The sequence below is a fragment of the Paramisgurnus dabryanus genome, chromosome 7 (assembly GCF_030506205.2).
Source record: "Paramisgurnus dabryanus chromosome 7, PD_genome_1.1, whole genome shotgun sequence".
In the NCBI taxonomy this organism is placed as follows: Eukaryota; Metazoa; Chordata; class Actinopteri; order Cypriniformes; family Cobitidae; genus Paramisgurnus; species Paramisgurnus dabryanus.
In genome coordinates this window covers 27793238-27817402 of record NC_133343.1, presented here as the reverse complement: position 1 = coordinate 27817402, position 24165 = coordinate 27793238, and the positions used below count along the sequence as shown (strand labels likewise).

At 35.5% G+C, this 24165-nt stretch overlaps 2 protein-coding genes across 4 annotated transcripts in view; both read right to left on the bottom strand.

Annotated features, from left to right (window-relative positions):
• Nucleotides 1-285: 285 nt before the first annotated feature.
• pfkfb4b (6-phosphofructo-2-kinase/fructose-2,6-biphosphatase 4b) lies at nucleotides 286-13469 on the bottom strand. 2 transcript variants are annotated; one of them, XM_065272750.2, is made up of 14 exons: nucleotides 13296-13469; nucleotides 5270-5386; nucleotides 5098-5194; nucleotides 4934-5000; nucleotides 3950-4024; nucleotides 3798-3854; nucleotides 3488-3609; nucleotides 2619-2826; nucleotides 2364-2510; nucleotides 2181-2285; nucleotides 1971-2100; nucleotides 1834-1896; nucleotides 1507-1571; nucleotides 286-1431 (listed from the first exon to the last, which is right to left on the bottom strand). In XM_065272750.2, exons 1-14 carry the CDS (start codon nucleotides 13345-13347, stop codon nucleotides 1372-1374), a joined length of 1365 nt encoding a protein of 454 aa, XP_065128822.1. In that variant the 5' UTR covers nucleotides 13348-13469; the 3' UTR covers nucleotides 286-1371. The 2 variants fall into 2 exon arrangements, with proteins under 2 accessions (XP_065128822.1, XP_065128821.1); XM_065272749.2 differs by lacking the exon at nucleotides 13296-13469 and adding an exon at nucleotides 8143-8317.
• A 4036-nt stretch (nucleotides 13470-17505) lies between these two features.
• The window catches only part of LOC135757959 (multifunctional protein CAD-like), a 29845-nt gene continuing 23185 nt past the window's right edge, over nucleotides 17506-24165 (bottom strand). For both annotated transcript variants that reach the window (XM_065272747.2, XM_073815214.1), the window contains exons 37-39: nucleotides 19924-20082; nucleotides 18187-18327; nucleotides 17506-17964 (exon numbers count right to left, since the gene is read on the bottom strand). In XM_065272747.2, the coding sequence (XP_065128819.1) occupies nucleotides 19964-20082 (119 nt within the window). In that variant the 3' untranslated portion in view covers nucleotides 17506-17964; nucleotides 18187-18327; nucleotides 19924-19963. The remainder of the gene's footprint in view (nucleotides 17965-18186; nucleotides 18328-19923; nucleotides 20083-24165) is intronic.

Genomic DNA, 24165 nt, shown 5'->3' with positions numbered 1-24165 from the left:
AATGTGTAATATGCATGAAAGCTCAAATAAAAACAACAAACCAAAACGTATGGTTACTAAGGGTGTTTCTAAGGGCGCAGAGATAAACAGAACCGTTGGGTGAAGCGTCATAGCTGTGTTTTATCGTGAATAAAGCACACCTATTGACCAATCAGAATCAAGGATTGGAACTTTATAAAAGTTACATTATCCCTTACATAAGATATAACCACACGCAGAGTTTCAGTGTGGTTTTAAGACCATACCATAAATCTGCATTAATGTATAAATACACTAAGAACTCGATTGAATCTATAACAGATTTATTGATGCTACTTTCAGAAATCTTTACATTGTGCGTGTACCTTAGAACCATGAGCTTAAGCGTAGCTCTACCAATCACAAGGAAGACCTACAGAAAAGATTCACAGATTCTGATTCATAGAGCCGGGGTTTTTTCTCAAAGTGCCATACATTTCCCAAAAAAAGAAAAAAAAACATTGCCTGTCTTACAGTAACAAAAATTAGAAACATCACTCATTTTTTCTTCAAAAAATATTGTAGATTATAAACAAAAAAAGTATATTTAAACAAATCAATTTCAAAAATACAATGATTTAGGAAAGTATGCGTAAGTATGCTTAGTGTGCAAAAAAGCCTGCTATTTTAACAAGGCTTCAAAATTGTAAACATAGTATTTGGCTTTTGCAGGAAACATATTAGAGGTATTTTTTATGTTTCTTGTGTCATCCTAAAATTATTAATCTGTTTTTTGTTTCGTTTTTGGAGCCACTTCGCTCTTTCATCACATGCTTTTCATGAAATGCAATATTTAGGTTGTTCAGTTAGTAAAGTCAAAGTACACTGCAGCCATTTTAAACCAGTTATATGCATTACATGCAAGACGATTGGGTTTCTATTAGCGTTAAATGTAAGCTAAACCTTGAACAACCACCTGTGTGAATGACATGTTAAAGTTTGCCACTATATATCACAATGCGCAATCAAAACGTGGGAAAGATAAACACTTGCTATAATCACTGAATGGATGAGAACCTTACGAGAAAATAAAGTGATTCCAGAAAAAAAGAAATAAACGTAGTAAAAAAAATACAAAAAAGGAAATTGTATCCCTTTCATGTCTGCTTTGTGCAAACCTACATGCATGAACACACACTCGCACCCCAACATTAGGGTTAGTAATCAATAATAACTGGATTCCAGTTACCTATCTGGCAAAAGAGAGAGACTATACAAATCTCATCTTTAAGACTCATAACTGATTTTCTGCCTGATGTTCCTGAACACAGAAACCAATGAGAGGAGTGACAGAAAGGATGAAGCAGCATGACGGGAGTATTGCTGATGTACAGGATGTTATGATGTCACAGGTCAGTGGTGGGGGGGCACGGTGACGAGGGCTTCTTCAGGCATACGGGAGATGTCCACATTCTAAAAGTTAAAAAGGATGGTTAGCACTGTACATCAACATTTGTTATGAATTGACTTATGTTTTGGGGTTCGTACCTCAGGTTTGTCCCTGTGAGTGTTCACTGCCTCCACATTGAGAGAAATTGACTCCACTTTACATCCTAAAGCAAGAGAGAATGTAGGTGTCATTCTGATGCATTGTTTAACTGTAAACGCCCTTTTTGGGGTGTGTGCACAACAAAAGTGAATTTAAATATTTGCGTGAATAGATTACACACAAAGTCAATGCAAAATTGCAAACATTTCATAATAATTATAGTGAGATAAAAACAGATATGTGTGAACTCTAGCAACTATAACCTACCCCATGCTCATATGTTAGTAAAGGTTAAACGTTTATTTTGGTATCTAAGATTTTCTCACCATAAGCCACAGGGGTAAGCTTCAGGACCGTGTGCAGGGGACATTTCAGGTATGGCAGCTCATCTGAAATATCACAAAGGGTTAATGTCAGAGAAATGTGCATCAATCATTGGTCCCACTAAAGTTATATTACACACCTGCACTCTTATCAAGGAAGTAAGCAAGCAGACAACGCATAACAGCCTGGTGACAAATAACCAAAACGTTCTCCTGTCGCTCCAGCTCCATAATGACAGGCTCCAATCTCTGGACCAGATCCTCATAGGACTACAAAGAAAGAAAGGATACTACATCATTTTCTGCAGATGTTTTTGGGGTGCATACTGCATTAAAGTATTTCAGCATACCTCTCCTTTAGGGTAACGATAGCGATATTTGTCCTGGTCCCTCAGGGCGAACTCCAAAGGAAAATGATCTTGGATTTCCTCGTACATCATCTCCTCACACACGCCCTGCGCATGCAGAGGTTCAAAGTGTCACTCGCACACATTAGAGATGCGGTAACAGAGTGAATATCATTACATACTTACAGCATCAATTTCATTGAGGGCTTTCCATTGTTCATAGGGGACACCCAGTGCCTCAGCGGTCTGAATGGTTCTCTTCATCTGACTGGTCCAAACTTTGAGATCCTTTATATTCTGATCTTGAATAAACCGGCCCAGACACTCAGAAAACTGCAAGAGGGAAGAAGACAGAAAAGAGTAAACCACAAGGAAATTACTTGGGATACTCCTGTCTTCCACATGATGTTTGACACATTAACTTGGACACGTGACACACACCTCTTTTCCACAGGGTGATAGGCCCGAGTCCCCTCCGATGCGACCTTTGACATTAAGTTCACTCTCTCCGTGGCGACAGAGGTAGATGGAGCGTGGTGTGATGTGAATATTCATCAGATAATAAACAATTCTGCTTTGAACGTGGTCAATGACGCGGTTCACTAAATAGCGTTGGCCCACGTCCATTATTTTAATATATGACAAGTCTCTGGAAGACAAAATGCACAATGTTAAGGAACCAACATGATGCCACGTTTACTCTGTGAGAAACACACTCTCATTTTTAAAGGAAAACATCACCGTTTTTCAATATTTTACTATGTTCTTACCTCAAATTAGATGAATTAATACATACCCCTGTTTGGAGCCATTAGAATTAATGGGGCTAGGCTAAATGCTAACTAACACATTCACAAAGGCGCTACACAAAGATTAAAAGTTCACGCATTGAAAAAGATAGGTATGTATTAATGGTGAAAACGGTGGCGTTTTCCTTTAAGCGCTTAAAGGGATAGTTCACTACCATAGTAGGAAAAACAAATACGATGGAATTCAATGGGTACCGTCAACTGTGTGCTTACAATCAATTATCAAAATATGTTCTTCATCATCATTTATCACAATACTTCCATAATATTTGTTTTCCTACTATGGAAGTCAATGGTTACCATCAGCTGTGTGCTTACCATCATTTATACTTTGTGTTCATCAGAAAAAAGAAATTTGTACAGGTTTAGAACAACATGAGGATGAGAAAATGATGATAGAATTTTCATATTTGGGTGAACTATCCCTTTAAGATTTTGTCCTTTATATTACAAAGATTTTAAATGCGAGTAGACAAACTGCACTTTTTTTAGATTACCGACCTGTCCAAGATTTCATCCAGTGGTTGGTAACTGTTCTCATAGCATTTGATCCTCTTCATAAAGTCCTGGACGGCTTCTTCAGTGTTGCAGTCAATGTAGTCTGGACTCCCCAGCTTCACCTGCTGCTCTCCGAAATACAAAAAAAGATAAATGAATGCTGGAAATATTCAAATACACAACTATTAATGTCGTGAGGAAAACCTGCATTAAGATATATAGAATATATTGAAACGATTATAAAATCTTCATGAAATCACCAGGTTATATATTTGAATCATGCCACACCACATCATTTCCATCACTACCTTACCACAATGTTTTCAGCAATAACCTTGGGGTCTTCACACACAGACTCCACAAAAAACACCTAAGGATGAATATAAACCATAAACCAAAATAAACGGTTATCCTTTTACAGAATAAGACCAGAGGCTTGTAAACGACACACAAAATGTGTTTTACCTTATAGCCATTTTGTTCTGCAAATCTCGTAATCGTGTTCCTCCTCTCTCTGGTTGTGTTTGTGGCATCAAACACCTGTGAATTAAAGACACTTGATATAAAACACAGAAATGGTAAAAATGCAGAAAAATATGTAATATGTTAAATGCTTTCAAAAGAATATGATGCACCAACGCATCAACGTATAATCTGTATCGGCAGATAAAAGTAATTTTTCCCACTTTCGAACATCTGCTGATTGTTTAAGAATAGCTGATGATCAGGGCGGATCAATCAAAAGAGGTGGAAAAGCACCAGAGGAAAACTAGCTGTATCTATCAGCATCGGCAGATGCCATTCTAAGTAATCGAATTTCGGTTTCGGCACAGAAATTTTGTATCTGTGCATCCCTAATAAATATATTACTGTCCACATTTATGAATGGAAGCATTATGTTTATTCTGAGTGCTAAGTTTCACATTTTAAGCATGTGTGACCTTCAAATTCGAATGGATTTTGATTGTTTGTCTATGTTTTATCATTCACCATCTTAAAAAAGATATAACGCAAAACAGTACGACAACTTTGTTAAAGATGCTATGTGTAGATTTTAGCGGCATCTAGTGGTGAGATTGCGAATTGCAACCAACATCTTAGTCAACAGCTCACCCCTCCCTTTCGAAACACATAGAAAAGCTATGGTAGCCGCCATAGGACAAATGTTGTCATCTGAGACAACGTAGTGACGAAACGTGTTCCGTAAACCACTTTGTCCATTTAGGGCTACTGTAGAAACAAGACAGGGACTTCCATGTAATAGGACCTACGGTGTATGTAGATAAAAATGACCTCTTATGTTTTTATTACTTTAGAATGAGCTGTTATGCAAGATCTTTATACACCACTAAAATATAGTTATGTCTATATTTCTGTCAATAGATCCTCCTGAAAGTTACACAGTGCACCTTTAAATTAAAATTGAAACATTTGCAAAACTATACTTACTGCAACCTGTCCACCCTCAACACTGAGGTACTGCCGGACATCATTAAGTGCTGTCAAAGCACACTGCCTGAAAAAAATCAAACGAGAACACACAAAATCACGAAAACGGCACTAAAACAAGCATTCGGGACAAAAAACAAGTCATTTAAACAAACTCATCTTACCTTCTTATCTTTAGCCCTTCTTCATTATCTGGGCGAAAGAACTCAAAGCTCTTATACGTTTTCGTACATTCTCTCCGATACTGTCCCACGTTGAATTCTGCCAAATTACACAGATACATTAGTTGTTTGTCATTTAAATGTTTGAGTTTATATGCATGCATTATTACAGTACCGTGTGTTGGAACACCAATCCAGTTGAGGTAGCGTGTGAGTTTTTTAGAGATGTACGTTTTTCCTCTGGCAGGCAAACCCACAGTCACAATGAGGGTGGGACAGTTGGTCATGCAAACTGTTAGGAGACAGACGGACAGAAAGCAAGAACGAGAGAGGTTTAATAATAATCAGTCTACAGGTAGATGTGTTGTGTGTTCACAGCATCAAATGCAAAAAGAGAGCTGCACAGTAAATATAGCATTGTATTTTTGTCGGTCTGAAATATCTTAAAGTTGAGGTCTCTGCAGCTTCTGTGGAAATTTTAATCTGTACATGATTTGAATTTGGTGAAGGAATGGTTCCCCCCAAAATGCTAATTCCTTCACTCACCCTTTTTGTCACTCCATACCAATATGACTTTTTAAGAGGAAGCAATAAATGCAAAGAAATGCATCAAAAGCAAGAATGTTTAACAAAATGTTTATTGTTTGGACAAGATCTTTTATGGGTAAACTATCTCTTTAAATAATATACATTAAGAGGCACAGTATAAACCCATGCAAAAAAATTCAGAAAGTCTATATTCCTGTATATTATTTAATTCATTAACCCCTTACACTCTGCGAACCCGCCGGCGTGTCCAAAACTGCATCATCAAAAAAAAATTTGATTCAGGAATGCCTAATTCTGCAAAAAATCTTTTTATACTGCAGAGGAGCAAAATGTGTGCTAATTCTTTAAAAATAAAGTATTATTCTTGGACAACAGCTAATGAAAACAGTACTGTACTCATTTAAGCATAAATTAAATTAAACTCTAATTTATAATTCTAATCTAATGACTTAGAGACTTCAGTCTCAACAAAAGAGTTCAAGATGTGCTTAGTGCAAAGAGAAGTCACACTAAATACCGAATTTTACCAAAAGAAGAAAAGTGTGTTTTTTTACATTTTGTGTAAATATTTCTTGTATTTTCTGTTCTAAAAGGGATAATTCACCCAAAAAATTTAATTTCTGTCATTATGTTCTCACCCTGAAGTACAGACATGTATACATTTCTTTGTTCTGCTGAACACAAAAGAAAATATTTTGGGCAGGGGTTTGTAACCAAAGCATTTGTGAGCACCACTGACTTCCATAGTTTTTGTTTTTCTTACTATGGAAGTCAATAGTGCTCCTGTTTTCTGCTTGCTTTCAAAAATCTTCCTTTGTGTACAGCAGAACAAAGAAATTTATATAGGCTTGAAACGACGTAAGGTTGAGTAAATTATAACAGAATTTAAATTTTTGTATGGTGATGGTGGCAGACTAAGACTTTTGCACAATACTGTATATTGGTCATAGTGCACCAGACACATTGGATACTCTGCTGACTAATCAAGTAATGGCCCGCTGAGACTGTTCAACTACCACAGTTTATTCAGCCTACAGTTCATATCAAATCTAATATATTAAATTGGGTAAGTGAATTCTCTGAGGTTTAAATAGCCTATCAGGAAAGGTCCTGTTCACGCGCACCAGGTCTTTGTAGGCTATAAACTTCCTTTTGCAACGTTTTGGTTTCAAAAGGGACTTCAACTGTTGCACAGTTACTTTTTGCTTGTTTAAAGCAACACCATAAGGAGTTGTAAAGGCTAAACCTGAACATAGTCTAGAAAAGCACAATCATTAATAACCATCCACAATGTACACATTTAAAGACTAAATACAGCCACAATAGATTGTAAGTCTACTATAAATATGCATGTAATGTAAAACATACAGTATTTAAGATAAACCACGCGATACTCATATATTATATTCCTTTGTGTTGAGCATAAACAGGTTTGGTATAACTTAAGGGTGACTAAATGATGAAAGAATTTTCATTTTTGGGTGAACTACCCCTTTACAGTAGATGCAGAAACAGATCCGCTGCTGTTCACTCGCAACACGCATGGGGCACGAATGTTGATGCGGCATTGACCAATCAGAATCTTTGGGCTGCAGGGTCAACCAATAGAATACCGACGAGGAAACACAAGATCCCCTGCTGTATGTGCCGCCGGTACAAACAAGCTCGTACTGTAATGTTCCCTAACGTTGCAAAGCCTGTTGATATCAGTATGCGACTTATGATTTGTGAAGTAAGTTAAATAAGCAGATACAAATAAATAATGAGTTGTAATATTAAAGCGCTTTGCGCGTGTGTTGACGCACTGGACACGTGCACACAAATACAGTAACACTCGGTGTTTACGCTTTCCGGTTTTAGCATCAGAAACACAGGTTGGGAAGGGGACTCTTCGTGAATATCACATAGCTAAGATGCGACATTAAAGCCAGTTTGTCGTGTTGTATGTAACCGGTGTGCTCGAGATATAGAATAACTTATTGGTGTGTTTGAGCAAGTTTAAGTTAGATACATCCGGATTGCATCAGTCGGTGCATCGCCTTTATTATCCCACGCCTGGGATTCAGTATCCAAAAGCTCTACTAGGTACTAGAGTAAAATTATACGTCTTAAAAGCACGATTAGCGAAAAATCAAACAATGCTAGCTCAAATTGTGACAATTCCCTCACATACAAATTGTGACAATTGCCTCACATACAATACACGATGCAAAATGCGTTACTTCCGCGCCCGAACAATTTAACTTAGTTATCTCACACAATCAGAAGATACGTATGAATCGTGTAATCTATACCAAGAATTAATAAACGCACAAAGATGACAGCACATAGAGCGTACACATATGACAACATCTAAATTACGCGCGAAAATAAATGTATAGTAAGCGCTAAGTCTATTTCACCTAAAACAAAACCCATTATGTGTTGCAGACAAACACATCGTCTGTGCTCTCTAGAAAATAAAGCTGCGCGGTAGAACGCAGACGCGTGCAATCGTACCTCTCTTTTGAGATATGTGTTTTTCCGGTAGTCCATTCTTGTACGGCATCCATATTTTCCGCAGTGGGTTTTGTGTGAGCTCTCTGGGAATCGCCATTATAATATCTTCGTTGGAGCTCATCATTATCATGACCCGATCCCTGAACGGCAGCGACCACTGAGCGGACTAAACCGGTGGGCGCTATGTCATATCGAATGAGCGACTGTACCGTATACCCACTAAACATCGCGCATAACAAAACAACAACACCACTCCCCACCTTATTTACAATGAACAACACACGACTTAAACAAATGTTTATTTTATTGGAAATATTCGATGCTTTAGCATTAGACAGAAATGGAAATACAGAATGCATGGCACAGTAGCACATTGTGATTAATAATATTATTCCACAATTATTCTACAATGCAAGCACATCATGCAGTCGATTAATTTACATATGCAAAAGAAATTAGACTATATGAACATGTTGTCCATTAAAGTGTTTTATTACCAGTTTAAAAAAAATGTTGCTCGGCTGACTGGCAACGCAAACGTCATGGGCTCGATTCCCAGGAAACACAAATACTGATTAAAAGAAAGGTATAAATTGAGTGCAATGTATTTCGCTTTGGATAAAAGCGTCTGGTAAATGCGTAAATGTAGTGTTTAGTCAGAAGGCCAATACGTCTAAATGTTAAGCAGTTTACACGACACACCATCATGCTATTCAGTATCATGTATTTGAAATCTACCGTAAAACAACTAAATGATGCGGCCAAACTAGAAAAAATGAAAGCATATACACAAGAAGTTTCTAAGTTTGAGAAAAACAGAGGCCCGCCTGTTATTCACATGTAGAACACATGGGTCGCGAATGTTGATTTGTCTTTGTCCAATCAAAGCCCCTCGACAGCAGGGGGCCAACCAATAGAATGCAGGATTGTCCGCACTGCGAGGCGTGTGCTGTGAGAGGCACACATATGTAAATATCGTGCGGGATGTGGACGTTCTGTTCTTTTTCACCAATGTCGTAAATTTAACTGTGGCTTTCAAAAACATGCACGGAAAGTCAACATGTTCAGGTTAACCATAATTTCAGAGTGCCAATAAAGAGTAATTCTTTCTTCTGTGGTCTTAAACCAATTCCTCTCTTTATCAGCTTATATAAGATTAAAAGGCGTGCTATAGACATGCTATGGTATAGTATATACCAGTATATATAGCCTGTGAATTTCTTTTGATTTGAGTTTGGTTTTACTCACTTATTTCACTTTAATTTCGGTGACATGGTCTTACTCAGTCAACATGCAAAGATATCAAGGTTGATGATTTTATGGTGGATGATTTTATCCAGAAAATAGTAAATAAAAAATAGTTAGCGGGGAAATTCACAGGCATAGTATATAATAAAGACATGTCAGTAAAATGTATATATCCTGCCCAATGCAAACGGGTGTGGGTTAAACATTATATACATTACATTCACAATATATACATTCATATTCTTAACTAATATAAAGTAGCTAATACATATATGATATACTTTATTATATAGGATATACTTTATTATAAACTGATATAGCATAATAAGGTATTAACTTATATAGTATAATAAGGTAAATATAGTCAAGCTTGTTCATGTTGTTATGTGCTTTTGTGTGTTCCTTGCAGATGGTTCGGGATGGAGAACAGTAGGAAAATATTGCCATCTTGTGGCTGATCGACGTATTATCCCTGTTTATGTTTTGGAGTGTGAGGTTAGTCCAGTCAGCAGGTCAGGAGTACTAATCTTCTTAGCCAGATGAGGCAACAAGCTGCTCAGGTAATTACCAAGTTTAATTCTTTCTGGGAACTTGGGGTTATTATAGACTATTTCATACAACTAAATGGTAAACAGGTTTTAGGTGACTGCACATACAGTATAAGACAGACGAAGAGTACAAAAGAGAAAAATAAAGAGAAAAGCAGGTATATAGCTCCTGCAGTAAACATCATGCAGCGTGAACTCTGCCCTTTTGGCAGGCAATCTTGAACCAGACCGTTTATACATTACAAACCTTACTATGTTAACATGTTGTATAAGAGTTTTATGTTTAATAATAACCCTGAAATTACATGAAAGAGTTTAAAAAGTGGAAAATAACTGGGCTGATACACATTAAAAGGCATTATAGGGATCTGTTATGATTAATCTATTACGTTTTTTTTTTTTTTTTTTGGATGTACGTATTTAAATATTTTAAATTAAGTGTGCAGTAAACTCTGTTGCCATGAAACTCCTGCTGGCACCATTCATTTCATATTCGTTTCTGGCTGTCCTTAAGGTGGCGTAAACAGAAGTTGGTCATGTGACGTTCAGACCTCTATATACCCCCCAGACAGACTTTAGACCAGTGGTCACCATCAGTGGCAGCCAGTGACTTCTCTTTTGAGGTGCGCAAATTCAAAATATGTGTTTGTTGTGTCACGTGAAGCATATCATGCGTCCTGTCAAAATACATGCCTGTTGCACATGTGTAAAAATAGTTTATGATAAAAGAGACGATCACGTTCACAAAATACTCAAATGACACTAAAACTAAACTTTGATTACACATGAGATTAGTGTCTGGCAAACGTGAGCGTCTCTTTTATCATAAACCTCTTCGAAGCGTCTTCAGCAGAATCGAATTTTGACATGACAAGTGATGCGCATAAGTTTACATGACGTGCCAAACACATATTTTGACATGACGAGCCACACACATGATGGGCTAAATACATGTTATGACGAGCTTCGCATCGTGCTCCCCTGAAAAAGAAGTCACCGCCACTGGTCACCAATCTTGTTCCTGGAGATCTACTGTAATGAAAAGTTCACCTCCAACCCCAGTCAAACACACCTGAACCTGCTAATCAAGCTTTTCACGGTTACCTAAAAATTTAGAGGCAGGTTTGCTGGAGCAGGGTTGGATCTTAGGCAGTGGTCACCAACCCTGTTCCTGGAGATCTACCCTCTTGCATACTTTACATCCAACCCTGCCTCAGCACACCTGCAACTCATTTTTTGGTAGTCGTAAAAAGCTTGCTTAGCAGGTTCAGGTGTGTTGGATTAGGGTTGGAGGTTAACTTTCCAGGAAATTAGATCTCCAGAAACAGGGCTGGTCACCACTGCTTTAGATCACCTTGTGGGTCGCACAGTGGGATAAGGTGGGAGGTGAAAAGTTACTTGGCTGTTGTGGTAAATAAAAAAATAGTCAAATTAATGACTAGCAATGACAAAGGTTTTGATTTCTTACTATAAGAAAAACATACATGATGATATATAAAATATAACATATTCGTTCTTTAAATATGAAATTTGAAAAAGTAAAAAATTAATAAGAAAATAATTGTTTTGAAAATTATGGAATGAGTATACTTGGAAAATTGTGATGTATTGTGATTTGTTTTTATTGCTTTGTTTTAAGCTTGTGTTAAATATAATAATCATTATTAGTCTTAGGTTAAATTGTTTACAAATATGCTTTATTTTAGAAAATGTGTCTATTAAAGTCGCTACAGACGATATTATAACAAACTTAATGACTGTTCCAGAGTTCATTTAAGAAAAAAATTCTTATTATAATTCTCATGATATTCTTAAACATGAGTTATTTCAACTGTCCAATATAAGTGTTTATTTTGTTTAAAAAAATATTTTTATTTTTTAAAACCACAAAAAAAGACATCATAGTTCTTTAAACACATTAAAATAGATGAGAGTTTTTGTATGTGTAGTTAAAATCACATTAGGAAACAGCAAATGTTCCTGCACAAATAATATATAAAAACAACATACACAGCACCAAAACATACACCCTTCTGCATATAAACCCATATATTCAAAAGCAGACACAAAACAGACATGGCAGAGCCAGATCTGAATCCTTAAATGTGATTGGAGGAACGGATCTGAACTTTCACACAGATAACCGAAGAAGAGGGAGTAATCGAGAGATGGAGAGCGTGCCACACATGCGCAAGAAATAAGCAGTGTAAGGCGGAGGAAGATGTGAAAAAACAGGACGAACTACTGTATGTGGACATGTAGCACAAACAAAACAATATTCATGAAAAGAGAGAATGTATGAGTAAGATGTTCACCCAGACAGCTTAACTAAAGAACAGATGAACAAAAAAAGATTTATACCCATGGGTCAAAAGAGACAGCCGGAGTAAGCAGAGAGACATTTATTTGCCCTTATGCATAGGCCAGGAATAGTTTGCCAGGGTGTGTTACCATAGTAACCGCCCTGCCAATAATGTCCATTGCTGACACACCCCTCACATCAGATCTGCTCTACAACCCCTTTCCTCTTAATTATAGCACATTAAACACAATCTTGTATGCAGAAATGTGTCAGATTCACAGTATACCAAAGTAACAACATATTTTGGGTTAGTAATTGTGCAGCTGGAACAACGAGGCATAAGAAAATCCCAACACTAAAGAGAAAGTTAAATAGATTCTCCAAAATGCTCACAATGAGATTGTCTGCACCTACCCCCCCCCCCCCCAACGGCAACCTGTTATGCCAGCTGTCTTATACCATAATAAGACTAGCATCATCTTTCTTTTATTATAACTAAATACATTACTAAACCCACTATGTGCTATTGCCAATCCTAAACGGCAACTTAGCTGTTTATTCACGTCAGTAAATTCATTAACAAATGACACTTTTTTTCTCTCTAGAAAGGGAATAAAGTTTGCTTCATAAGTGGCGTTTTTGCTATAGCAAAATCAACAAATTGACAAGAAATCAGTAAACAGATGATGTTTTTCTTTATTTTAAATTTTACCTGATGAAATTATCAACCATTAAAATAAAAAATATGTAAGTAAGTTAGGCTACTGTTGTGGGAGAACAGAAGAATAGATAACGAAAGGTCAAGTTCACCAGCCCGAGCAACACTACACGTGTAAAAAAACAACAATGCAAACTAGCAGTTGTCCATTCGTTTATAATATAGATATATTTGTGTACATAATTGGTATGGTTTTGTTTACTTAACACGTTTATCGCGCTCACACCGTTCATCGCTCCGACCTGTAATATAGTCGTGATATATGATAAGAAACACATTTAACGGACCTCAGAAATAGGCGGCTCAGTGCTGCCACATGAAAGACACATTATCTTACCTGTACTGTACTGATTTTGTCCGTCTCGGGAACAGCTTGAATTTCTCATCATCCGGGTTTCAATACAGTACAGCTCGCGGTGAACGTGCTCAGGCACGCGCTTGGTTGAGGAGCGTGTAGGCTACTTTTCCCAACGAACCAGCAGCATTCACGTTGAGAAGAGCATCGGGAACACGCGCTATGCTTTATATAGATTTACTTTAAGATTACAATGCGTCCCGATTTAAGAGTGAGATTGAGGACCGCCTACGATGACACTCAAACTCATTATGTAATGTACGACATGTTGCTTTTATATGTATATGGGGGAATTAACATGACTATTTTATCTCTCCATTTACATTTTATATGAATTGAACAGATGAAAGAGACTTACAGTGCATAACGATACATTTCAGTTTATGTGTGTTTCCAGGGATCGAACCCTTTGACCTTTGCGTCTAACACAATGCTTTAAAGGTGCAGTGTGTAATTTTTAGAAGGATCTCTTGACATAAATGCAAAATATTATACAAAACTATATTATCAGTGGTGTATAAAGACCTTTCACAATGCACCGTTATGTTTTTATTACCTTAGAATGAGACGTTTTTATCTACATACACCGAGGGTCCCCTTACGTGGAAGTCGCCATTTTGTGCCGCCATGTTTCTACAGAAGCCCTTAACGGACAAACTTTTTTTACTAAGTTGTCTCCGACGATGACATGTTTGTCTGGTGGTGGCTGATGTAGCTCCTCTATGCATTTTAAAAGCGAGGGGTGAGCAGTGGACTGAGCCGTTGCTTGCAATGCGGAACCTCACCACTAGATACCGCTAAAATTTACAAACTGCACCTTTAACTAACTGAGCAAAAGTCGGCTACTTATATTTCTCAGACGCATGCATTCAAATGCACTTAAAAAAAAACAGTGATTATTTTTACATCCCCATAGTAAATGCACATACAAATGCAATGATTTTTTTGATAAAAGAGCCATTCCACCCAATCAGTATCATGTGTGTTCCCAGGACATATCAAATCATGGAAAAATCCAAGAAAACTAACAAAAATCCATTTATTATGCAAAGTGTCCTGCATATTAGCAAATGTAAACTATATAATAAAAATTAGGCTAGAACACTGAAATTTTTATTTTTTTATTTGTCCCTACTCTCCATATACCTTTAAAGGGGACAGAGAATGAAAAACAATTTTTACCTTGTCTTTGTTGAATAATGGTAGTCTACCTTATTCACAAACATACAAAAAGTGCTAGACATGATAAACATCTCAGTCTCATAGAAATTCCTCTTTTAGAAATGTCAGCCCGAAAACGGCCCAATCTGAAAAACTGATGCTTATGACATCACAGGCATATCCCTGCCCCTCCACTTTAAAATAATTGGCTACATTTTTTAAATGGCAGCAAAGTCAGTCAATCAGTAATGAGATTGCAAGTTAAGCCAGTAGGGGGAGCCAAATTGGTGCAAAACCACTTGTTTAAAATCCCCCACCCTAATAGAGCTATCTGAGAGAGGTTTTTAGGAAGCTTCTTAGGCATTACAGACCCAAACAAAAACATATTTGTCTACATGTCACATCACAGAACAAGGATATATACCCCGTTCAATCATTCTATGTCACCTTTAAATATAAAGCATAAAATTCGTATATCTTTATTTTTTCCATTATATCCCATCTTTAAATATTTTTTATCATAAAAAACATACTATTTTTGATAAAAACATTTTATTTGAGTGGGATGGCTTAAACACATTCCATTGATACAGTATCTTTAAAAAAGTCATCTCAAATTATGACCCCAAGGCCAGAATGGGATATGCCTTTATGTCATCATCTTTTATTGGGTGTAGAAATTTACAAGGCATTCATTCATTAGTCACTAACATGCAAAAATGATGTTGTCATCGAATACGCAGGTCATCAAATCACAAACATTTTGTTGTACTCATGCAAATAAACAAAAAGTCACTGTATTGATAAACTTTTCAAAACTGTTAATTAAAAAAAACAGTGACAGATTTTATTTACAGAGAATCAAAACATTATTCAATTGGCAATATATTTCTACCTGAGCTGTTTTTGTTATATAAATGAGTACATAAACATATTCTCTATAAACTCTATATAAAAGATAGTTAAAGTATCATGACTATTTCATTTGAGTAAATTCTTCTGATATTAATGCTGTGCCACAGTGATGGAGGGAAAGATGATTTTACTGGTAATTTCCAGAACTAGATTCTCCCTGCATGTCAGCTGCAAAAAACAAAAACATGTGAACGAGGACAATGATAACTCTCTTTAAAAAAAACTGTATTTAGCAATTTGGATGTTTGTGAGTGTATGTGGTGAGAAGAGTTACCGTTAACATGAAAACTTTGAAAACGCTTTACTGCACCCGAGGAGAAATCTTTAACCTACAGAAAACAACAATTACTCATATATCATTAACATATATTTGAAATATATTGCATTCCTGTTTGAAAGGGTACTGGTGGTCAATATACAGTAGCTACTCACCGGTGCAAAGCTTGCACTTTTTTTTAAAACAGTTGGATTTAGCGGGACTTTGGGTGCGGTGAAGGCCGGAGGAGGTGGCACCCCTGGTATACTGTTGGACATGGTGGATGAAACTGAGTTTTGCATCCTTCCACTTTGTAATTTTAGCTTTATCATGGCTGCTCTAGCATGAAGAGGAATAGGTGGGAGGGGTCCCTTTCTCTTGGCGAGTGACATGGAGTCTTCATCAGAGGAGAGAGTCTGTGAAGAGTCACACGCCTGACTGGGCATTGTGTGAGAAACTGCAGGATTGATCCACGGGAGCGTTTCCTCTGAATCAACATGGTGTGGAGGTTCAGATTCACCACTGAAAGGTTGCCTATGACAAAGCGGATAAAAGTACATATAACTTTGGAAAAACACAAGCAAATAAATGTAGAATTCAACACTTTTCTAATAAAAAGAATAATAAGGTTTATAATAACATTATTATTATTATTATTAATTTATTATTATTATTATTATTAACAACAATTAATTAATTAATATGATATTATTAATAATAAGGTTAAATAATAAAAAATATAGAGATCCATTATGAAAAATATGTCCCAAAAAACAATTGTTTTCAGTTGGTATCACTAATATACATCTTGTAAAACAAACCCTTTGCAATCTACATGTAATCTAAATTTTTCATTTGTTTTTTATTAGGTCTTTACTGCCTGTACTAATATGCGTTTAATGTTATGCATGCTTTGCAACAATGCAATATTGTGAAAAGTGCTATAAAAATAAACCTGGATTTAAAATGTAAGGATTTACTCACAAAATCATATTATTAGCCACAGATTTACAGAACAAATATCTAAACACTATTTACTATCACCTAACATACACCTAAATTCACAGAGCCAAATCCCAGGACTCTTGGGGGTGGTTTTCCAGACAGGGATTAGACTAGTCCTTGACTAAAATAAATGTAAGAGCTGTCCAAACTGAAACAACTTGCATTGCATATCTTAAAATACATCAATGCCTTTTGTTTTGCCTTAAGTAATGTTTTTAAGGCATTTTGTTAAAACTAGATATATTTCCTTATTTAACTAAGGCCTAGTCCTGGTTTAAGCTAATCCCTGTCTGGGAAACCACCCCTTGATGTACACATTTAAGCTTGACTGTCTTTCTCTAAATGTCACGTATTCCTGTAATGTATGTCTGTATTGCTTCTCACCTCTTAAACTCTTTGAAGTCACCAAGAGAGTTTTCAAGTTTCTCTTTCAATCCAGAAACCGAGTAACTGCGTACAAGTACCGGGTGCGCTACAGTAAAAGTGAGACATAGGAGGTAGTCTTGGGCTCATAGTTTTAATGCGAGCTGCAAAATGTGATTTATGTCATAAAAAAAGACCTTTACTGTCGCTGATCTGCTTCTGCACAGCAATATAAAACTGCTTGGCATCCTCCTCTTTAGCAAAGTTCAGCCCTGCCTGACACTCCTGCATATAAACACACATGCAGGGTTGTTTTCCTTGTGGAACTTTCCATTGACTTAAAAATCCTGGGTTATTTTTAACTGGGTTAAATTAACCCACAAAACAACTCAGCATTTTGGATTGAAAGTTTGAAACAACCCAGCATAGGTTAAATTACAAACAAGCGGGCAGGGTTTGTCCATTTTTGGGTTGAGCAGCATTTTTTTTTTTTTTTTTTGAGTGTGCTAGCTGATAAAAATTTTCAACATGCCATAATAATACCACAACCTAAACACCTGAATTATTTTATATTTTATACATTATTTAAAAATGTTATTTATCATTACCCACGCAGATCTACACACAGGCAAAAAATTATACAAATACTTACATTACCAAATCTGTAAACACACACACATAATATGTAAACACACATATGCACATACATGTAGCTCCAGAATCGTGTGCAGATTTTTTTTAAACATTTATTTAACCACGAAAACCACTCTAAGATTAAAAATCTCTTTTAAAGGAGTGTCCTGATGTTATATAGAGATATCAGCGAGTTGAAATTGGAGTTTAAAAGTAATGCGTGTCACTTACATCCCCAGAGAAAGTATGGAAAAAGGGACAAGCCTCTGAGTACACAAACGGTGTATACAGCTCTTGTTCCCATAGCAGCTTGGCTTTCTGGAAAAAGAGCGAACATACTATTAGGTTCCATTAGGTCTCAGGTACACTCACAAACCAAGACAACCAGTATAGATTTTGCAATACATAATTCTGCCCGAATGCAGAAAAAAAGTATTTTTTGTAAATAATGTTCAATATTTATTGCGCATATTTGTTAAATAATTTTGTTTTGTGCTTTATTCGATCAAACTTGAGGACGTGAGTATATGTTTGACCCACCTTAAGACAGTAGAGTCTTATAAATGCTGAATGTTTGGTTTTATCTTGCAGCAGACATGCAACTCCAGAACTGTGAATTTTCCACTTTCTTTCTTTTGGGGGGTCTGCGATTACCAGCTGAACAATACCGCATGCTAATACCTGTAATACACACACACAATGTCACATCCATAATGTTTTTTCCTCATAAATACGCAAACAAAAATGAAAATAAAATAAATATAGTTTTCATTAAAGAGCATTCCTTCTCCATTTTTTTATGTATATTGATTCTGGTTTGTGCCTTTGAATTCACAGAAATCCAAGTATGTTGTCTCCCAAAAACGTGTCTGCTTTTTAAATAACAGATGGGTGATTCTCACGAAATCCAGATTTAGAAGTTGTACAACATTAGAATTTTTTAAAAGCCCTTGAAGCCAATTTTTTGCACATATAAGATTAAGGTCTGAACTTACTATAACCATTATTTTTAGAGGATTTAAAAAAAAACATTTAAAAACATTTTTTAGATTATCATTATCAAAAATTATCATTACCGCAACATGATATTACATTAAATATATGCATTTAAAAACTCATGTTTTCGGTAATGAGAAGTAAAAAGTTGTCTAGGTACTATGACAAACAAAATTTCAACTTTTATGTGGAGAGAAAAAATAAGAACTGCTTACCTGGTAGCCATCTCGAGTGTCACAGTCAATTATGTCCCTTCCAAAAATTTTTTTTTTTATGTTAGTTCCTTTAGGGCTTAAATAATGATTGGAAATTGTTGCGGAGGATGAGAAAATTGGTCTTGGACACATTTATATTCCTTATTATTGTCTCTACATTTACCAATGATTATCAAATACCACATGTTTCTTTACTGTAAATGTTTATAGTATAACATGCACTGAAGCTTTTGATTTTTTTGATTTTTAATTCTTAATATTTCCATGTCAAAGAACCCAAATCCAGTCATGGACACGTTGCGGTAATGACAATTTTCCCCTTAAATGTGGAAAAAAAACAAAATGGGTTTGTTTGATCTCATTTGAAATCATGTGCAAAAAAGTACATGAAGAGATGTTTGTAACTGTTTGGCTCTTATTTTGATACTCTTACTTTACATTAATTTTTTTTATCAAAATGTTTCATGACACCTCATAAGTCTAATTTCGTGAGAATTACCCAGATGCATATTTCTAAAACAGAAAACAGGAGTACAGACTAAAATGTTTTTGATCATCATTTTTTTAATCATCATGGGTTTAACGGAACAGATGATTCAATATATTGGTAATAAATTAATTCTCTAAGAATTTATATTTAAAGTTTTGACAACAAATGTCACATCCATAACGCTGGAATTGCTCATAAAAAATATTACTAATATTGGCACAAATAGAGTACATACATTACATAATTGCGTACATAGCATTATAGATTTTTAGAGACGTGTATACTTTGCCCCCTAATTTTGCCTGTAAAAGCAGCCGAGGAGGAAGAGAGCATATTTTATTCATTATGCAACAACTAAACACTACCCACAAACAAATGCTGTATACAAAGCAGTCAGACCCTTCTATAACCAAATGTCCACTCATTTTACTAATTATACATTTTATTATGTTATCATTTATTATTTACATGGAACATACTGTTTATACTATGAGAACTGCAAATATGCTTATTTTAAAGCACAACTAAGTGAAATCAAGGTTAGTTAGAGATCAGAAAAAGATAAAGTAGACTTACATTGCATTCCTGATTCAGTAAATTAAAGAGAAGGCCGTTCTCACGAATTGACAGATGTGGACTTATAATTCGAGACATCTCTCTGTCCTCTGTCTTTGACAGCTGTCTGGTGTTGTGCTACTAAAAGTGTGCTGTTCCATCGTATTATTTTCCAGGTATCTACAGAGTGATATAAAACTGACATGTTCACACCCATCACACAAGCATAACCAAATTGCACTGTGCTTGACACTTCCTAATGCAAATATGCTGGTTTTGAAATAACAACAGTCCTCTATTCCTACAACATGCACTCTCAAGTTGCATAGGTTTTGCACACATTATTTTATACAGAAGATAAAATACTTAGAGAGAAAATGTAAAATTTTCCCCTGCCATTTAAAGTTACCAAGGGGACTACTTTTGGGCACTGCGTAATATCACTACACCTGCTGCTGCCATGTTACGTCAGCAAAGTGCTTGATTATTACGCCAGTTTAGTTCCTAGCCATATCTGCCTAGAAAATTACAACTTTTAATTTTCCGTCTGTCTTAGTACACGATGTAACTACAGAAGAGTCAAGTTTTAAATAGTAAAGATATTGAAACTCTTTGGTTATTTTTTAGCTTGATGTTAATGATCTAATCAGATTCAATGGATTATGCTAAGCTATGCTAAAAGTGATACCGCCAGACTCGGAGCTAGGCAATGAGCAAGTTTAAAAAAAAAGTGGACTGTCCCTCTAGGGGTGGGGAACCCTGGTCCTGGAGGGCCACTGTTTTGCAGAGTTTAGTTCCAACCCTAATTAAACACACCTGAAAAATCTAATTCAAGTCTTCAGGATTACTTGGAAATGAAATTCAGGTGTATTTGATTAGTGTTGGAACTAAACTCTGCAGGACAGTGGCCCTCCAGGACCCCCCACTCCTGCTCTAAGGTGTCCTTGTTACAGTGTAATTATACGTTTTATCCAAAGTGGTTTACAATGCATCACAAGGTATGCATTTTTTCAGTATGGATTGAACCCCACAACCTTTTTCTAATACTACGCAATACAGGAACACATTAAAATCCAAGGTTTTCACAATTTTATCCAGACAAAATAAAATAAATATGAAAAGAAAAATGTCTGCACACAGATATTATAGTTCCAAAATTTTATTGAGCTAATTCATCATTTTGACCTCTAGGCCCTACATCACAAAAAACTAAATCTGATAAGTTTTCTTAAAATTTGTACCAACCAGATTTAGTAGTAAGTAGTAAGCAATCAAGACAAATGGAAACGTATGCTATTTAAACATTGAATGAACACTACAAGAAAATCTCTTCTGGTGAAATGCTTGATGTAATGTAGTTACAGAAAAGTGTTAAGTCAGTGAAGACTAAACAATCTTTGCACAACACCAGGCTGTAGCAACAGAAAAACCTACACTCTAAAAATGGCTGGGTTATTTTTTATCCATAATGGGTAAAATATTGGACATAACATGTGCTGGGTTAAAAATGACCCCATGCTGGATCAAAAATGACCCAATGTTGGGTTGTTGTTATGCAGCCATGGGGTATAATAACCCAGCAGTTTGGTAAAATAACCCAGCAGTGGGTAAATTTTTAACCCAGCTCATGTTCGGTCCAATATTTACTCATTATGGGTCAAAAATAACCTAGCCATTTTTAGAGTGTGCTGTAGAACCAAACAGCTTAACTGAAAATGAAGTAAATAAAGATTTGTAAAAAATTAACACAATTATTTATATGGAATAAAAATATTAAAGAAATATATACAGTAAATGATATATAACACAGGTGAATATGTCCCCTCTGCACTCTCAGAAAAAAGGTACAAAAGTTGTCACTGGGATGATACTTTTTAAAAAGGCCATAATATGTACCATTTGATACCATAGACCGTTAAAAAATATGGACGTAGTGTCCGTGACACCACCAATTGGTTTGTGAAGATTGTTTTTGAAGCTTAAAGTAGGCGTTGCCTGCCGTCGCCATATTGTCCGCGCGTCACAGCGAATCACTCGCGAAAAACCGAAAATGGGTAAAGAGGCGGGACATGGGTGAAGCTGAGGTGAAACCACACCCGCCTAGCGCGAGTCTAGTGACAGCAGTGGCTGTTCAACCGTGATCCAAGCGGCCACGCCCTTAATTATGCAGAACTTTAAAGCTAAATATAATTTAAACGGATGACTTACAAAAACATTCACCCCCCTCACAGTTGTCATCCTCTGGATGTAAAATAGTCCATTATAACATCGTGTAGGAAACTGGCATCACCAGGATTGCTCAGATTTAGGCGATCATGTTTATCTTTAAAGTGAGCAGCTAGCTACTAACTTTGTTAAAAAACTTTGCGTGAAATAGTGTTACACCGCAGCCGGTCCGGGTAAAACATTAAAGGGGCAGTCTTTTTACCTTATAAATCGCTATTTTCTGCACTAAACGAGACATTTTCAGAAATTTTCTGTAGACAAGATGTTATAGAATAATAATTAAAAAAAGACTTTTATATATAATATATAATATAACAACTAATATATATATATATTTGTTTTACAACTGACTTAACACTTACAGTAAGGTTTTATTTGTTAGCATAGCATGATATTAGATTTAAACACTTAATACATTTTTAAATCAATCACTTTGTCTCTGCACAATGAACATTATCAAATATTATTAATGTTGTAAAATATATTGTTCATTGTTAGTTCATATTAGCTAAGGCATTACCAAATGTTAAGGAATAAACTATTGTAGTAAAGTGTTACTAAATTTTGTTTTACCATTTCCTTCACAATGTCTACTTATTTCTATGGCTAACAGATTTTGTAACATTTGTATTTTTTACAGTCTTACCATTGCTTGTAAGCTGGATTGGGTAAAATGGATCATCTTTAAAGGAACCAGGCAAGTACATGATGTACAGTTACAAGTCATGTATTTTTTCGACTGCAATATTAAATGCTTTCACGTCACATGTAAAAGTACACAGGAATGTGCTGATCACTTTTTATTTGTAGATTACCTGAGTGTCCTTGCACTTTTCAGGAGTTAAGGTAGATGTGGAGGCACAACGGGTGATACCAGACACACCCAAGCACATTATGTTCGGTAAGTTTGTACTTTACCACTACAGCTTCTTTAAATACCCATGTATACACTCATTCACAATTCCCACACACAACACTGTAACACGACCATACACAACATGTACACAATTGTCTGCCATGTAGAAATATACAAACAGAAATATTCAGACTTTGGTTATAAGAAATTTAATTTAATAATTGTATTTATTTAGCAGAGGTGTCCCTGGACTTTATTGACAAAAGATTTTGTTTTCAGAATAAAAAGTTGTGTCCAAATCAGTAACAATTGTACTTTCTGTTCAGGACATTCAATCATGACATGATCCATGTGGATGCTGTCCATTGAGGAAAGAGTTTGTTCAGCGGTAAGTGAATCTTCTGTATTTTAATGTAATTAGGTGTGGAACAGTAGAATAAGAGCAAAAGGTTTCAGAATAGGAGTAAATTCAAGGCTGAGTTTAATTTTTTAAGAATCTTTTTCTATCTTATATTTGTTGACTTAATGTTTATGATATTTCTAACAGGTTCCTGATTAGAATTAATTCCAAAAATGGGAAAAAGTGCACATATGTTTATTATTGTTTAAAATCTTGTTTTAAATATGTTTTGTTTCAATTAAATGTTTATTTAAATACAATTTTGATACAAACATTGCTTGGATTGCCTTTTAATTCATTATGTTTTAATGTAGCATTTTTACCATATTAATAACTATAGATTTAAACCTAAATATCTAGCTATTATATATAATATTATTGTATTAACTGTAATAAGTAATAAATAGTATTTATGGGTCAATATAGACATTACAGTAAATTACTGTAAAAATAGACTACTGTAATAAAATATTGTAAAATTACACTACAGTACTGCTTTGTAACTATACAGTACTAGTTTGTGTACTGTAAAATGGTATTACAGTACAGTACTATTAATACAGTAAACCCAAAATACAGTAACTTACTGGCAACCGTGCTGCCAGTACCGTACTGTAAAAAAATACAGGGAAATCGTTAACAGTGTAGCTATTATATATAATATTATTGTATTAACTGTAATAAGTAATAAATAATATTTATGGGTCAATATAGACATTACAGTAAAGTACTGCTTTGTAACTATACAGTACTAGTTTGTGTACTGTTAAATGGTATTACA

Bases quoted from the DNA above. Each gene is read 5' to 3' on its own strand.
- pfkfb4b (XM_065272749.2), bottom strand. From the start codon at position 8,272: ATGATAATGATGAGCTCCAACGAAGATATTATAATGGCGATTCCCAGA. The intron at 5,387-8,142 runs GTACGATTGCAC...GTCTCCTAACAG, and splicing joins ACACATATCTCAAAAGAGAG to TTTGCATGACCAACTGTCCC. The intron at 5,001-5,097 runs GTAAGATGAGTT...GATTTTTTTCAG, and splicing joins GAAGGGCTAAAGATAAGAAG to GCAGTGTGCTTTGACAGCAC.